The sequence below is a fragment of the Polypterus senegalus genome, chromosome 15 (assembly GCF_016835505.1).
Source record: "Polypterus senegalus isolate Bchr_013 chromosome 15, ASM1683550v1, whole genome shotgun sequence".
Taxonomy (NCBI): domain Eukaryota; kingdom Metazoa; phylum Chordata; class Cladistia; order Polypteriformes; family Polypteridae; genus Polypterus; species Polypterus senegalus.
In genome coordinates, this window is record NC_053168.1 from 75,967,161 (window position 1) to 75,983,618 (window position 16,458).

A 16,458-nucleotide genomic window follows, 5' to 3' on the forward strand; every position below is an offset into this window, starting at 1 on the left:
AAGTGAAGGGTTCTGAATACTGAATCCACTGTACTGTATATGGAAAATGGTCAACAAACACCTAAAGAAGATAAAAGTATTTGACAATTTTGGGAACATTAATACGAGTGTTTAAGTTACCAACAACAGCAAAATTTTTGAATGTGAGATATACCACAAAGGTGGATGGGTTTATTCATTTAATAGTTAGTAGAAAGACAAACTGGAAACAATGGTGGCATTTCTTCTTCATAGCATAGCTCCAGATTTGTTAACATTTAAAAGACTAGGGGGCTTTGCCCCCTGCTCGCTTCACTCGCCAACCCCCGTGTTTGGTTTTTCCGAATACGCACTTTTAAGATTTTTTTTTTTTTAATTGTTGCTATTTCGTTAGTTTCACCTTTATTTCAGAACTTTTGTAAAAACAATATTTGAAATCTTTCAAGTCCCAATATGCTGAATATTTTAAATGAGGTCTGTGAGACATGTGTTTAATGACTTTGTACCATAATTCAGGATAGGTTTCTCTGTTTGGAATTTCAGCACAGACAAAACGATCCACATCATCAGCAGTTAATAATTTTTTTGCAAAGTAACCAATAAATGCTTGTGAGTTAAACCCTGTTTTTGAAATTCTCTGACTTAAAGTAATTTCATTTTGTTTGCGTCATTGCGATCCATGCTATCTTTTTTTGATACTGTAGCGACTGACGTAATAAAATGTCATAAAAGTTCTACTTTAACAATCGCCGACTGTGTAACCCCAAACACAACTTTCTAGCACCCTCTCCAGCCCCTCCTCCCACGGGTCTCTCCTCCCCCTTACCGCATCAATCAGCACCCAGCTATCAGTCTTCTGTGCTGTCCTCTGCCCTGCCTCGATCAGACCTAACAGTCACTTAAAACAAGGCTTCAGCTTGGCTGGGACGCTACAATACTTTTGACCGTTACTGCTTTCATATTCTGTACCTTTCTCTGCATGTGTATTGCGCCTTGGGCCTCTTTTCTCTTCGCTGCTCTTTCTTCTTTGCTGAGAGCACAGGATCTGTGTGTGCCACATGACTGAATGTTTTACCGACTGTCCGTGCTGTTATTTGATAAGAAGGGCATGTGTTGCAAGAATCTTATGTTCCACGTCCCCATGAGACTGCTCTGGGACAATCTCTTGTCACCAAGTCTCATGTTTACGGTCCCCACGAGACGCTCCGTGGCCAGTCTTTTTTGTCTCGCGGGTCTTTAAAATGTCTTTCAAACTTCCAAGAAGATCATGTATTGTTGCCTTGCTTTTCCATTCCAGGATTTTTTTTTTATATATAGAGAGATATTATATTTATTTCTTGTCTTTTTTCAAAGTCATTTTTGCATGTTTTTGTTACCTCTATTTAGGCTCTGTTGCTGTTGCATTGGCTAATGCTAGTGACTAGAAGTGCTTGCCAAGTAATGTCACCAACATCCGAGTATAAATGTCATACAAGATACACTGTATTTACAGGTTATTTGAGTTTGTGGGTGATGCTCTTTATGTTGGTATGTACTTTCTTCAAATTGTAATCTCTGGTTAATGAATTAAGGGTTTGAATCTTGACCTTAAATTTGTGTGAAATTTATGGTTTTGATGAAGGATTATAATTGGCACTAGGTTTAGACTTTAGGCTTGTATTTACAATGATGTCTTCCCTTCTGGTCACTATCCCATTTATACTGTGTCTACCCTGCTTGGAACTGTATAGTGTAGTGTATATGTGAGCAGGAAAATATGTGGATAAAAAATAGGGTAGAAAATCTTTACTGATCCTGTATCTGTGACCAATGACAGCAAGAAGAAATTGATTAGGCTAGACTGTTTTCTTTCTGAATTCATTTGTAGTCTTTCAAAGTTAAAGAGTCTAGTTTTGCAATGACAGTATCTTTTTGAAATATAGAAAATGTAGTGGTGATTTACAGCTTGTGTTGTTTAAATTGATCCATTTTAAAGCTGTCAAATGTGCCACTAGGGATTCTCACATTTGAGTGGTTTTGGCTGCCAGATGCTAGGGGCAGAGGCCATGGCGCAATGCAGTGTTGTGTGACAGTTTATACAAAATGCTCCCATCTGACATTAAAGTTAAGATGGAAAAGAGCATGTTCATTGCATTGTTCCATTAACAGTATTTCATTTGATAAAGTTGTATAACTTTTTTTTTTTTAAACAAACCATCATTTGATGTAATGTGTATTTTTTATTTTACATATACAATACCATACTATATATACACAGTACAATCCCTCTTAACTGGCCTCGCATTAACCAGCCGATGAATTAACCGACCTGTTAAAATAAAATAAAATAAAATTTAAAAAAAAAATGTAATTGTGAGTTCTTCTTTATATGTATGCACTTCCTTCTTTCCTGGAAGGTGAGAGGTATTTTAAAACCAGCAAACAACAAAACGGTGTTCAAATCAAATAAAGTGCAGTGTATCAAAAGTCTTCTTTAAATAAATGCAGTAATCCATTAAAACGAGTGAATTACTGGAGGTTAAGATCCATTAGTAAAAAAACAAGTCCTTTAAAAACAATGCAAACAAGGTTAAAACAATGGCTGGAAGCAGTCTCTTAAAATCCAAAGCACGGTGCCTTCTTCTTTCTACCTAGCAGCTCCCCTGCTTCTCCCATCAGGCTTTGTAACAGGCGAGTTAACTTACCTGCAGGTGCAGCTGCCTTCCACGCTGGTCCGGTAGCCCTCCAATCCCTGACTACGTCAAGCACCATCTGGACCGAGACTTGGGTTCTTTCCCCAGCGACCAGGGCGCTCACGCTGGGGCTAAACCAACCCAAAGCCTCCACGACTGCCTCTGCCTTTCGACAGCCAGTCGTCTTCAATACCGGTCAGTCCAACTCCGTGATAGCTGAACCGATCGGCCACACATACCACGCTCCCTCACTTAGCAACGAGTTTGGCGATTATTTATTTTTATTTTTATTATTTTAAAATGTGGCCTTTTTGACTTGAGCTGTGGACCCGCTACACCACACTGTCCAGTTGTTGTACGAGAAAAAAACCTGTGTGCAAAATCGTGGATGAAGCCTTGTGGATATGGTTTTTTCAGGAACATCGGAGAGGTACAGTACATACCTTAGAAATATTTTTCTACATGAAAATAGGTATGCGTTGGATAAACCGGCCAAAGCGGCAACTGGCCATGGGTCCAATCCCGAGGTGGCCAGTTAAGAGGGATTGTACTGTAATGAAAAATATTTTTCTGTGTCTATTTATGTTGCATTGTTGCAATGTATGTAGGTTAAAAGTAATCAAAAAACTTGGGCAATTTTGTTTAACAGTTTACAGTATTAATGTGGTATTTTAACTACATCTTGCAATTCAGAAATTGCCCAAAAAAAACATATGGCACACTCAAAACCCCTGGCATTCATTTTTTGTTTTACAGGTGTCTAAGAAAGTAGCAGATTTGATTTTAGAAAAACAACCCTCCTATGTTAAGGTAAGAGCTACCAACATTCACCTTTAGCCTAGAATTTCAAAAACTGCAATAGAAACTTAATGTTTAAATCTAACACCGGTTTGAAGCAGTGTTATGTCTTAAGATGTTTTTGCCCACATCTTTTAAAAATTCATCTGTTAAATTTATATTCTTTATTATGGTTTCTGGTAAGTAAAACACATCCAAAGTCCAAAGTGTGCATAGTGGGTCAAAGTGTAGCACATAACTATGTTTCTAACAATGATGTGCTAAAATTTCCTACAAGATTTGTAATTTTAATGAGTGTGTTCAAGCAGTTGGTGGATAATTAGAGTAACTATGGAGTACCTTTAAAATGCTCTGACTGACTTAATTAAAAAAAGATGAACTTAATTTTCATTTCATATATTTGTAGATAACCTTTTGGGACTGAAATGAATGTGTGAATATGTGACATCTGGGATGGAAGAGAAGACAAGAGAGGCACTTAGCATGAGATAGCAAATTGAGTTTAATGAGATTGAAATGTTACAAGGGTGCTGAAGCTTGTCTTCTACAGACAAGTTAATGAGCCCAGCAGGACATGCAAAAAAGTGTGTGCTTCTGCTGAGTGTAAATTCATATCACTTCAGTTAATCTAATCTGTTCTCTCTTTCAAACATGCCTCTGTATTTTTTCAGCATTTTATTCTTAAGCAGAAAGTATACTTTAATCAATGCTCACTTAGAAAAGTAACAGCAATAACAACAACAGTACAGTAGGTTTGTCCAGGATAAACATATGCCTTCCTAATTCCCTTCCACTTTTTGTACGTTTGAACATGCTCAGGATGAGACCACTAACCCAGCTGTTCTCTAAATGCACCTCTTCCCCTCAGTCTGTTCTCTAAATGCACCTCTTCCCCTCAGTCATTTTCTCCTTTCTTCTTATTCTCCTGTGCATCCTGTATGTTCTTCCATGCATGTCCCTGCCTCACCCCCCTTTGCTGAGTTTTCCCCTAAATTTACAGTATATTCTCTATGTCACCTAAATACACTGCTCAATAAAAAAATTAAGGGAACACTTTAACATCATAGTTTTAACACCAAGTAGTTTAGCTTCAGGGATATCAGTTTGTCCATTTAGGAAGTCTCCTTGTCAGTACGGGCAGCATGATTTTGTACCTGCAGCCAATTCAGCTCCACCAGGTTGGCGCATCCATATGAGCCAATGTAGGAAGGTTTGTTGTGTCTCCAGGATATGGGCCGTTATACGAACAAAGCTGGACAAGGCTGTAGAAGGGCCTCAACCGAGCAGCCGGACTGGTATCTGCTCCTTTGAGAGAGGAGGAACAGGAAGAGCACTGTCTGAGCCCTACCAGATGACCTCCAGCTGGCGATTGTTGTGCATGTTTCTGACCAAATCTTTAAAAACAGGCTCCATGAGGGTGGTATGAAGGCCTGACGTCATATAGTGGGACCTGTGCTCATAGACAATCACCATGCAGTTTGATTGGCATTTGCCAGAGAATGCCACAATTGGCAGCTCCATCATTGGTGCTCTGTTCTCTTCATAGATGAGAGCAGGTTCACACACATGACAGATGTAAAACAGTCTGGAGAGCCCATGGTGCATGACCAGTTTGGCAGTGGGTCAGTGATGCTCTTGGGAAGCATATCCTTGGGTACTCCGACTGATGTTAGGGTTGGCATTAAATTGTCTGAGCCATTGTCAGACCTTAAGCTGGTGCAGTGAACCCTGGGTTCCTCCTGGTGCAGGACAATTCCCGGTCTCATGTAGCAAGATTGTATAGGTAGTTCCTGAATGACGAAGGCATTGATGTTATTGACTGGCTTGCACATTCCCCGCACCTAAATCTAATAGAAAAACTCTGGAATGTTATATATCAGTGACTCCAAGGCTGCCAAGTAGCTCCACAGACTGTCCTGGAGCTCACTAATTCCCTGCTCCAGGTCTGGGAGGAGATACTCTGGCCACTACTGGTCTATGTTGCCCCCATCTCCATAGTCATAATATTCTAGAGAAAGATAAGTGTCTTCCTACCAAAGTGATTAGGTTTGCTCAGGAGTCTTAGTAGCATAGCATTATATGGGAATGCAACCAAACTGAGACTGCCCTTTAAGTCATGGAAGGAGGAGGAGTTCAAAATAACCCAGGCAAGAGAGTTTCTCTTTTATAAAGAATTGGGTTACTCAGCGATTGCCTAGGCAGGGATAGCAGTCAAGACCAAGAGGAAGTGGAAAGTGGAGGAGGCTATCCAACTGGAATAGTCATGCCTGCCCCACAGGGTTCCTGTGGGAGCAGTGATGCATTGAAGGGGTGGGTTGGAAACCTTCCCAACCCCAGGTTTCAACACTACTAGAGGGAAAGAGAGGTGCAGAATGGTCCAGGAGGGGTTGAGAGCAATAATGGAGGAAGGGAGGTCCACAAATTCAGTAGTATTGAAGCAAAAGCTTCAACAAGGTGTTGGAGGGCAATGGACAGGAAAGTTGCATTGGCTTTGGCAGACAGAACCACAACAGATTAAATTCATTATCCAGTATGTGTATGATGTCCCACTAAGACCGTCTAATGAATGTCATCAAGACCTCTTTTGAAGCCAGATATCCTCCTCACCTCAGAGCCACCAAGTACCAACATTTTTTGAAACTAAAATTGCTGTTACAGGATCATCTGGAGGAAGTAAGCCAAAGGGAAATAATAGAAAGAGAGGGATGTGAAACACAGTGCTGGAAAGCAAGGTCTATGCTGATCAAGGTTTGGCTATAGGGGTTTTGCCAGCCAGACCTTCTATAAAACCCTTGACTCACTGAGTACCACTGGAATGAAAAGGAAGAGGGCATTTAGTAACACCATGGAGGCAGTGGGAAAATTTATTGAGATGGCTCTGAAAAAAGAGAGAATGTTCTTGGGGATCTACTGCAAAGTTCCACTTAAACACAAGTTGATGTTATGTGTTGAAAGGCCTGAAACATGGAAAGAACCCAGAAACATCACTAATGATGTGTTCAGTAACATTGAACAATTTTTTCTGATCATTACTGTTTATGTGTATCAAACCAGTCCCTAACGTAAAGAGAGTGGCAAAGAATTAAGGGCTAAATACCACATAAAAAATGTGAGATTGTCACAATATGTTGTCTGCAGTTCTAACAGTTGCAGAGTTGGGTGCACTAATGTAATGAAAATTAGGTTAACATACATAACCTCAGTCCATCCATCCACTACTAAACTTGCTTAATTCAGTCTAAATACAACAGAATAGGTATGCTTTAATTTTTTAACCATTTTTATTGTTTGAAAATTTTTATTCATTTTTTAAATAGATTTAAACATCTGTGGTGGGCTGGCGCTCTGCCCAGGGTTTGTTTCATGCCTTGTGCCCTGTGTTGGCTGGGATTGGCTCCAGCAGACCCCTGCGAACCTGTAGTTAAGATATAGCGGGTTGGATAATGGATGGATGGATGGATTTAAACATTATATGAATGTTATTGTAACAAATATCTTTATTGAAGTCCTTCATTTTCCCCAGGAACTTGAAAGAGTTACCTCACTACAAACAAATCTTCAATTAGCAGCTGTCATCTGTACAAATGCAAGAAGGTAATATAATTTTAAGTTTTAAAGTATTTATTTTACTGCATCATTCCATGCTCTTTATATTACCTTTTTCACTGCACTATTATGTTAGTTAAACATCTGGTAAAAAATTGTCTCAAAAGCTAATTTGATAAAGTTATGTTTAGTGCAAAAAATATGCCAAATGTAAAATCTGAAATTGTTTATGTAGTGCATATTGTTTATTTTGATATACATAAAATAATCTAGTCATTATTTGTGTCAATGTTGTTGTGTCTGCAGGCAACTTAGTTTTGCCAAAGAAGGATTTACACAAGCCAGCCTCGGACTACTTGCAAACCAAAAGAAGAGACAATTGTTGACCGGATTGTTGAAGTCACTGAGAACAATTAAAACATTAGTAAGTGACTTAGGCGGAATCTACATTTATCTAGTGCTAATAATACTCTTAAAATGTATTGAATTTAGTTATTGTTTTATTACTTATTTTTATAGCATTCATACATACATTCATAGCTTTCATTCTTTCTACATTCATTGGTTTTTTTAAAAGGTAAAAAAAAAGTTTGGATTTTAGAAGGCGTAAGTAAAAATTTAACTTTTATGCAACTTAATTTCCAAGAGGATCATTAGCACATTTGTTAGCTGATGTCCTTGTGTTTGCGTGAGGTTTTCTCTGAGATTAATTGGCAAATCTAAACTGGCTCTGTAATAGTGAGAATGCCTCACAGAGAGGACTGCAACACCATACAGAATTGTTCACTCTTTTCACTCAGTGCTTCCACAATAAGCCCTCCATTACCCTGCAATGTCCTGGTCGGTTATAAAAGATATGAATTGCTGGATTTAATTTCTAGCTTTTATATTTGAGCTGTCCTTTGATATGCAGTAATTTTGGTAAAGACACATGAGTTTGCTGATGTTTATATTTATCAATTTGTATTGTTTTAGCTGCTATAATTTATCACTATCAGGAATGATATTCTTCTTTATGTTAAAGTTTAAAAATGCTTCATGTGTTTGTTCTTCATTTTTATTGAAAGGAGTGTTGTTTTATTAACAGTTGTCAAAAATACTTCTGTTTTCTACTTTATTCTGCTTCTATTTCTGTTTCCTGCTTCATTTAGTCTGTTTTTATGTCAGAGTTATGATTGAGATGTACTGTAGTGTAACCTATTTATCGTTTCCACTGTTCTGGAGTGGGTGTGTAAAAATTGAGTTTTGAAGAAACATTGTTTCATCTCTATTTTTATCTTTTGCTAGCAACGGACTGATGTAAGATTGAGTGAACTATTAGAGGTAAGAAATTTTTTGTGAGAACACAATGTATTTTATGTATTATTAGTGACAGATTTTCTGCAGAACATTTAATGAAAAAATTGTAATATATTCTAATCTAATGTACTTCAAATATTGCAGTATTCTTTGCCCAATATTGTTTCCAAAGCCAAAAACCTCAAGATTAGAGACCATTCGGTTGACAATATGGCTTCCTCAGCCTTCAAAGGTTGCTTGTCAGAGGAAGGTTCAATTCACTGTGGTAGCAGGTTCAACAGTGAATGCTCATTTGTAGTCTTAGTGCTTCTTAAATAGCGAAAGGAAACTAGAAGAGATGGGGACTTCTAGAATGTAAGTGGAAGAGATGTTTTCTAGAATGTTTTCTCCCATTCTAAGTTTAGCTAACATCCTCAGTAATCCTTCCATTTCTTACCTTAACTGAGCCTTCCACAAAAATACTTTGATCAGGAAGTACTGTGCCATGTTCGACTGTGCAGACACATTTATGTTGTGAACTGTAAGATCAGAGTGGTAATGCAGCAAAAATTAAACTAAAAAACATCATGCTAGTCCATTCTTTCACATAAGGCTTAGATTGTTTCTTGACATGTGTTTGCTATGTAGAAGAAAACACACAAATATTGTTAAGAGTTTTTATCTCCTGATGGAAGACGCAAAACTGTTCCACCTTACACCTGATCTATGTTCCATTTAGACTCTCTTTTTATGGTAGGTTCATAAAAAGTCTGTGGTTCCATTAATTACTCTACCATATGTAGAACCTGTTTCAGTGTAAATAAACACTTTCAATCAGGCCATGGTTATCACTTACTGGTTTTAGTCTATACCACCATGCAGGTGATAAAGCTGTAGGCATTTGGGAGCCATTTGTAAAATAAATATTTCATCTTCTCTGACACTGAAGACAGAGTGCAACCAGTAAATGTAGTTTAGGCTGTTGACAGAATTCAAGATGTCTTGCAAAAGTTGATTATTAATATCATTAACAGTCTGAAAGAAACAAGTATCTTGAGCAGCACAAGTCTTGCTGATAATAAACAACAACTACTAAAATATGAGTTAAAAAAATATGCCGATAAAAACAGCACCACATTAATTTTCTCCTTATTTTCCATGTGGTTGAAGATTTATGTATCCATTCTGTTTGTTGTGCTCAACATTCAAGCTATGCCTATTTTATCTCTCTTAATTGCAACAAAAATACAACTGAACATGTGGTATCAGCTGGTGTGCTTGGGAAATCACACTAGTTTTGTCCCTTACAATAAATTGTTTGATGTTAATTACCAGTTTTTGTTTATAAGAGACCTAGCATATAATTTTGGTTAATGTATTAGTAATTTTCAAATTGCAGGATCAAACCACACATTGTGACTTTTACCATGTTATTTAACTTGTCTGTGCTCCAATTCTTTGTTCAAAGTGTACTGTACATGTAAAATGGTTATAGGGTGTTTTTCACCTTAAAGACTGATATAGTATATAATATGTGGTTTTTAAAAATTATTTCTTGTATCAGTAAAGTAATTCATTTTATCTATTGTCTTTAAAGTTCCCATTCATTTATTTTTGACTTTGTTTGTATAGTACTTTATTTTGATCTCCCTTCATTGTGCATTGAATAAATGATTTTTGTTTGCACACTTTAATAGCTGATTAATATCATTATGTTTAATATTAAAATTAAACAAAAATTGCATTATTTCACCGCAGTAGTTTTGTGAACATTCATATTTAAAGTATAAATACATAAATGTACTGAAACGTATCAATATGTATGTGCATGCTTTAAATGTAGTAAGAAATTTATATTAAAATTTTATATCTAGAGAAAGTATGCATATTTGAAATGATCAGACTTATCAAAGCTTGAAGATTTTTTTAACCACCTTCAATTGACATTTTTTTAAAAGTATTATTTTAATTTTCTTTCTTTCTTTCTTTCTTTCTTTCTTTCTTTCTTTCTTTCTTTCTTTCTTTCTTTCTTTCTTTCTTTCTTTCTTTCTTTCTTTCTTTAGGAAGAAGATTATCCTGGTGCTATTCAGTTGTGCTTAGAATGCCAAAAAGCAGCCAGCACATTCAAACACTACAGCTGTATCAGGTATGCACTATCCATTCAGAACTGGAAAAGCCTTTATTCCTAATGCACTCATCTTAGTAGTACTGACAGGTCCTTCAAACAGTCCTGCTCTGGTTGAATAAAAGTTTAGATTTCTTTAATTATGTTATTGAAATCGAAAGGAGAATGCTTTCTTTAACCTGCTATAATACTTGTTTAATTGTACTATTATTATTATGAGTGTCAACAGCTTCCTCAGCATGTTTAATTGAATCACCTTGGGTCATATATTTCTACACCCCAGAAACATTATTCAAAAATAGTTAAGAATTATAATTTAGAGTATCTACAGTTGTGCTTGAAAGTTTGTGAACCCTTTAGAATTTTCTATATTTCTGCATAAATATGACCTAAAACATAATCAGATTTTCACTTAAGTCCTAAAAGTAGACAAAGAGAAACCAGTTAAACAAATGAGACAAAAATATTATACTTGGTTATTTATTTATTGAGGAAAGTGATCGAATATTACATATTTGTGAGTGGCAAAAGTATGTGAACCTCTAGGATTAGCAGTTAGTTTGAAGGTGAAATTAGAGTCAGGTATTTTCAATCAATGGGATGACAATCAGGTGTGAGATGGCACCATGTGTTATTTAAAGAACAGGGATTTATCAAAGTCTGCTCTTCACAACACATGCTTGTGGAAGTGTATCATGGGACGAACAAAGGAGATTTCTGAAGACCTCAGAAAAAGAGTTGTTGATGCTTATCAGGCTGGAAAAGGTTACAATACCATCTCTAAACAGTTTGGACTCCAATCCACAGTCAGACAGATTGTGTACAAATGGAGGAAATTCAAGACCATTGTTACCCACCCCAGGAGTGGTCGACCAACAAAGATCTCTCCAAGAGCAAGGTGTGTAATAGTCGGTGTGGTCACAAAGGACCCCAGGGTAACTTCTAAGCAACTGAAGGCCTCTCTCACATTGGCTAATGTTCATGTTCATGAGTTCACCATCAGGAGAACACTGAACAGCAATGGTGTGCATGGCAGGGTTGCAAGGAGAAAGGCACTGCTTTCCAAAAAAAACATTTCTGCTTGTCTGCAGTTTGCTAAAGATCTCGTGGACAAACCAGAAGGCTATTGGAAGAATGTTTTGTGGGCGGATGAGACCAAAATAGAACTTTTTGGTTAAATGAAAAGCGTTATGTTTGGAGAAAGGAAAACGCTGCATTCCTGCATAAGAATCTTGTCCCATCTATGGAATATTGTGGTGGTATCATCATGGTTTGGGCCTCTTTTGCTGCATCTGGGCCAGGACAGCTTGCCTTCATTGATGGAACAATGAATTCTGAATTATATCAGAGAATTCTAAAGGAAAATGTCAGGGCATCTGTCCATGAACTGAATCTCAAGAGAAGGTGGGTCATGCAGTAAGACAATGACCCTAAGCACACAAGTCGTTCTACCAAAGAATGTTTAAATAAGAATAAAGTTAGTGTTTTAGAATGGCCAAGTCAAAGTTCTGACCTTAATCCAATTGAAATGTTGTGGAAGGACCTGAAGCGAGCAGTTAATGTGAGGAAACCCACCAACATCCCAGAGTTGAAGCTGTTCTGTATGGAGGAATAGGCTAAAATTCCTCCAAGCCGGTGGGCAGGAATGATCAAAAGTTACCGGAAACGTTTAGTTGCAGTTATTGCTGCAAAGGGGGGTCACACCAGATACTGAAAGCAAAGGTTCACATACTTTTGCCACTGACAAATATGTAATATTCAATCATTTTCCTTAATAAATAAATTACCAAGCATAATATTTTTGTCTCATTTGTTTAACTGGTTTCTCTTTGTCTACTTTTAGGACTTAAGTGAAAATCTGATTATGTTTTAGGTCATATTTATGCAGAAATATAGAAAATTCTAAAGAGTTCACAAACTTTCAAGCACAACTGTACTCTGATTTGGAGATGTTAGCATTTGGAACATTGCTAAATATTGTGAAGGGGCACCAGTTTACAGATATTTTTATTGTAGGAACACAGTCAGATTAAGTGACTTGGCCCAAGTCACACAATATGCCACTGGTGACAATTGAATGGTCAGTTTTCTGACTTTGAAGTGTGATGCCTTATTTACTACTGTATATCACACTACCTGGCCAAGCAAAAGGATGCTTTATTCTTTTATTAGAAACGGCTCAAATAATGGTGATCCTGAATTTTACACAGTGTGTAGCTCAACCTAAAAATGTGAGGCCAGATATTCCTATAATAAAATACGATCCCTTTTACACATAAAAGAAACTGACACATATTCTGTCCACATAAAATTTGGAAATTTGAGGCAATACCACACAGAGCTTCGATGTGTAAAGTCAATTTATTCACTAGGCAAAATTCAAAGTGGTGCTTTTGAAAGTCCTCACTTGAGTTATGCTTAAAGTAGACAATTTTAAATGTATATACTTGAAAGATGTTGGGATTACCCCACCAATGTATCAAGAAAAATAAAAACCTCCTGCATTCACAATCTAAAGTAAATATAGCAGTTCCACTCCTGAGAATGTCTGTTAAGACTGTCAACATGCCTACACATTTCCATACCTATAATGTTAACTGCCACCAAGTGTCTTATGTGCATTTCATTTTGTGGTAAACTGACTGCTATGTATATCATCACAAGAACTGTCAAAAACAGTGCAGAGAAATAATAAGAAAAATGTTTCAGTCACTATGACTAAAGGTAAATTCAGAAATACTGCTGGTTTTTCTCTTCAGAACAAATCATTTATTGAGACAAGTTCTATCAGCCATGGCTCTTAGAAAGCAGAGACCAACACATAGGCCCTTAGAATATCGGCATTCATTAAACAATTCAACAAATTATTGACACGGCTGTTCAGTTTATAATGAGCCATTAAAATGCAGTTGTTGTATCTGCAGAAAAGCCCTGTCACATTGTGAAAGTAAGAAATCTCCCTTAACTTCAGGTTTTTGCATGAGGCATCTTCATATGCCAAATGGTTGTTCATCATGTAATGCCTAGAACAAGGAGCAATGTTCTACATAACAGAAGCATATATGATCATTACAACAGGCACCTTTTTGCAGTAGTTCTCTGGACTCTGTATCTACTGTACTTTAAAGGAGGAAGGTGTGACAAAGAAATTCATTTTAAATGTCACTTTGAAAACTCAGTGTCAGGCTATAACTATGTTTTCATTTTACTTTACTGTACATTTTATGATCAAATTATTATTAAATAAATGCCTTTAGAACAATTCAAAATAGTCATCTGCAATTAGATTTGGAAAACTTGTAGAAAAACACAGAAGAGAAAAAAAAAAGCCTCATCTGATGTCCACCCCATATACTTTAGTATGCTTTGAAGGACTGTGAGATTTTGGTGTGGAAGATAATTGTATTTTAAGTAACATATGGGACAGAAATTATTTGCAGCCACATCCTTCATTTGCCTCAAACACAATGTTTAACAGAGTTAGATTTTTTCATTTTTAAGTATATTTTCTCATATTAATTCTTCTTTCTTAAACTGTTAGTTTATGTATTATTATTATTATTATTATTATTATTATTATTATTATTAATGTTTGGTTATCTCAAACATTGTTGAACTCCAGCATATAAATCATCTTCTACTCTTCTCCAAATGAGAAAAAGACATACCTTTACAAAAAAAAATATCCAATTGAAAATCAAATTTTAGTAAAAATTATGTTTCATTTTTGGGATCTTCAGTAGGCCAACTGTTGTGGGAAAATCCTCAGAATTGCTCTTGGTCTGTGGAGATTTGTGGTCGACCCTGTTCATTTCTAAGGAAGTGCAACACAGCTTGTTGCTGCTTTATTGAGGAGATTGGATAGTGGCAGGTCTTGTGTTAATTACTTCTCTTTAGAGTTCTTACTTCTTTTTTTAATCACGGGTGCTGTTGTGCAGGAAGGTTTTTATTGCGGAATGCTGACTTTATGGAATGGGGGTGGTTGTTCTTAATGAGTTTTATTTGGTAAAATTAATAATCACTGTCTGGTGGCAGCCTGTGAAATCCTCTCGAAATCCTTGACTGTGAGCCTGAGGATGACAAGAGATGCTGCATTTATATTCATGCCAGTCAAGGCTGTTCTGTGCCTAAAAGATTCTGTTGACATGATTGTTTCAGAAGGCATTTGTCAGAGGTCACAAAGTGTCTTGGTTTTCAGAATGAATTAACTTTTCTAAACAAAACAGAAATGTTTAAAAAACAGAACATAATATGTATGGAAAGTATGATAGAGTACACTGAAGTTCAATTGTTCCATTAGATTTAGCCTTTTTCATGAAGGTAAAATTCCTTGTCTGTTGACCTGTTATAATGAACTAGCCATGTGCGCCCAACTACGTTGCGTGTGTTAAAGTTGTCTGTGAAGGGCTACCTGATTAAACGCGGCTGCCAGTCGTGAACTGGGCCCTTCGTCGCACAGCATTATAATTTTTTATAAGGGAAACAAAATTAAAAATGAAAACCCTTGGATATTGATTCGATAGGAACGGCCCACTCGGAATCACTATCCGTATCGTAATTCTGTCTGTTCACAGTCCGTCTCGTTTTCAGGACGCTGTCGTTTCCTCTCACGATGTCTTCTCAACCTTTCTCTAATCTCGCAGGTTGCATTGTGGCAATCCAAAGAGTAAGGCAATATACACGGAGCAATGGTTATTAAAGGGGGACACATAGGTATCCAGGCTGTTTAAAGCATAAATAGAGATCACTTCACTGACATGTGAGCATGTACAACTGTGAGACGCGCAGCACTCGCCGGCTACAACGTAACAATAATAATTTCCGAAACGTGCTGTTACGTTGTTGTCACTCATTTTACCCACTGTCTTTCTTTCATTCATATGTTACGTAGGCACGTACCTTTTATCTTCGGCAATCTCGTTCTCTAACCAAGCCTCAGGAGCTACTCAGTGTAACACTGTCCACCACCCCTTTCGTTATTCCGGCACATTGTTGACATCCGTGAGTAACAACAACGTACTAAACTGGAAGGTGGTCTACGCATGCATGGAATTCGCGGACAAAGATCAAGATCTAAATGAAGATCTCTTTAGTTAATTTAAAGCACAACAATTTGTTTAGTTGGAATGTCTGCGTTTTGAGGTATGACTGGAGTACTACAGTCTTCAGTAGTATAAGCCTGGAGGAGATTCTTAATGCAATGCCTATGTTTTAGCTGTCTCTACTGCCATCTAGTGCTTCTTCTAATTCATTTGCGGACAAACAAAGATCAAGACCCAAATGAAGATTATATATAGAGATAGCAATCTTTACACAGGCAGTAATGTTATTCTTGGAGGGCAGGAGCTTTCTCCTTGGAACCCTGCCTTGTACTACATTGTTGTTCAGCACTCTCCTAATGGTGGACTAGTGAACAATGACATTAGCCAATGCAAGAGATGCTTTTAGACCTAAAAAACTTTCCTTTACGTTGTTCTCATAATACCTGAAAAAAGTCTGATTTTAATTATAGTGTTGGTGCTGTTAAAGTGCTGCATACTGCTACTATTATTGTATATCTGACTGACTGTTTTATCTAGTGAGAGCTACAGTACATGATTAGGATACATTTGCTTACTTGCATTTTTCAGAATTTGTGATTTTAAGTCTAATGCCTTAAGCATTGTACCACATTGCCTGGTGCTGTACGATACGTTATGAACATAAGATATATAGTTAAATTATGAGGTAGAAATACAGTTACAATACTTTGGTGTTGCTACAATCCTCTACCACTGTGCTTAAGAATCTCTTATTTGTGTACATTTTAGGATAGATTTTTTTATACATTTTTTATATACATATGATAAAGTATTTTCTAAGAAAAATTAATCAGTGGCATTCTCTAATTTAAAAGTAGCAATTAAAATATTACAGTAAATAAATATTGCAGACAACATGGATTATGCCTAATGCTTGGAAGCAAGTGTGCTCATTTTTGATAAGATGTGATTGGCAGCACAATTCAAACTTTATTCAGGGGAATTGCAAACAAATTAAACAATACAACAGGATGTTTTC

The 16,458-nt window shown here is 36.8% G+C and overlaps 1 protein-coding gene across 4 annotated transcripts in view; it reads left to right on the plus strand.

Moving 5' to 3' along the window:
* vps50 (VPS50 EARP/GARPII complex subunit) overlaps positions 1–16,458 on the plus strand; it is a 391,193-nt gene that overhangs the window by 104,482 nt on the left and 270,253 nt on the right. For all 4 annotated transcript variants that reach the window (XM_039737505.1, XM_039737508.1, XM_039737506.1 and 1 more), the window contains exons 5-9: positions 3,408–3,461; positions 6,973–7,043; positions 7,302–7,419; positions 8,283–8,318; positions 10,337–10,419. In XM_039737505.1, coding sequence (XP_039593439.1) covers positions 3,408–3,461; positions 6,973–7,043; positions 7,302–7,419; positions 8,283–8,318; positions 10,337–10,419 — 362 coding nt within the window. The remainder of the gene's footprint in view (positions 1–3,407; positions 3,462–6,972; positions 7,044–7,301; positions 7,420–8,282; positions 8,319–10,336; positions 10,420–16,458) is intronic.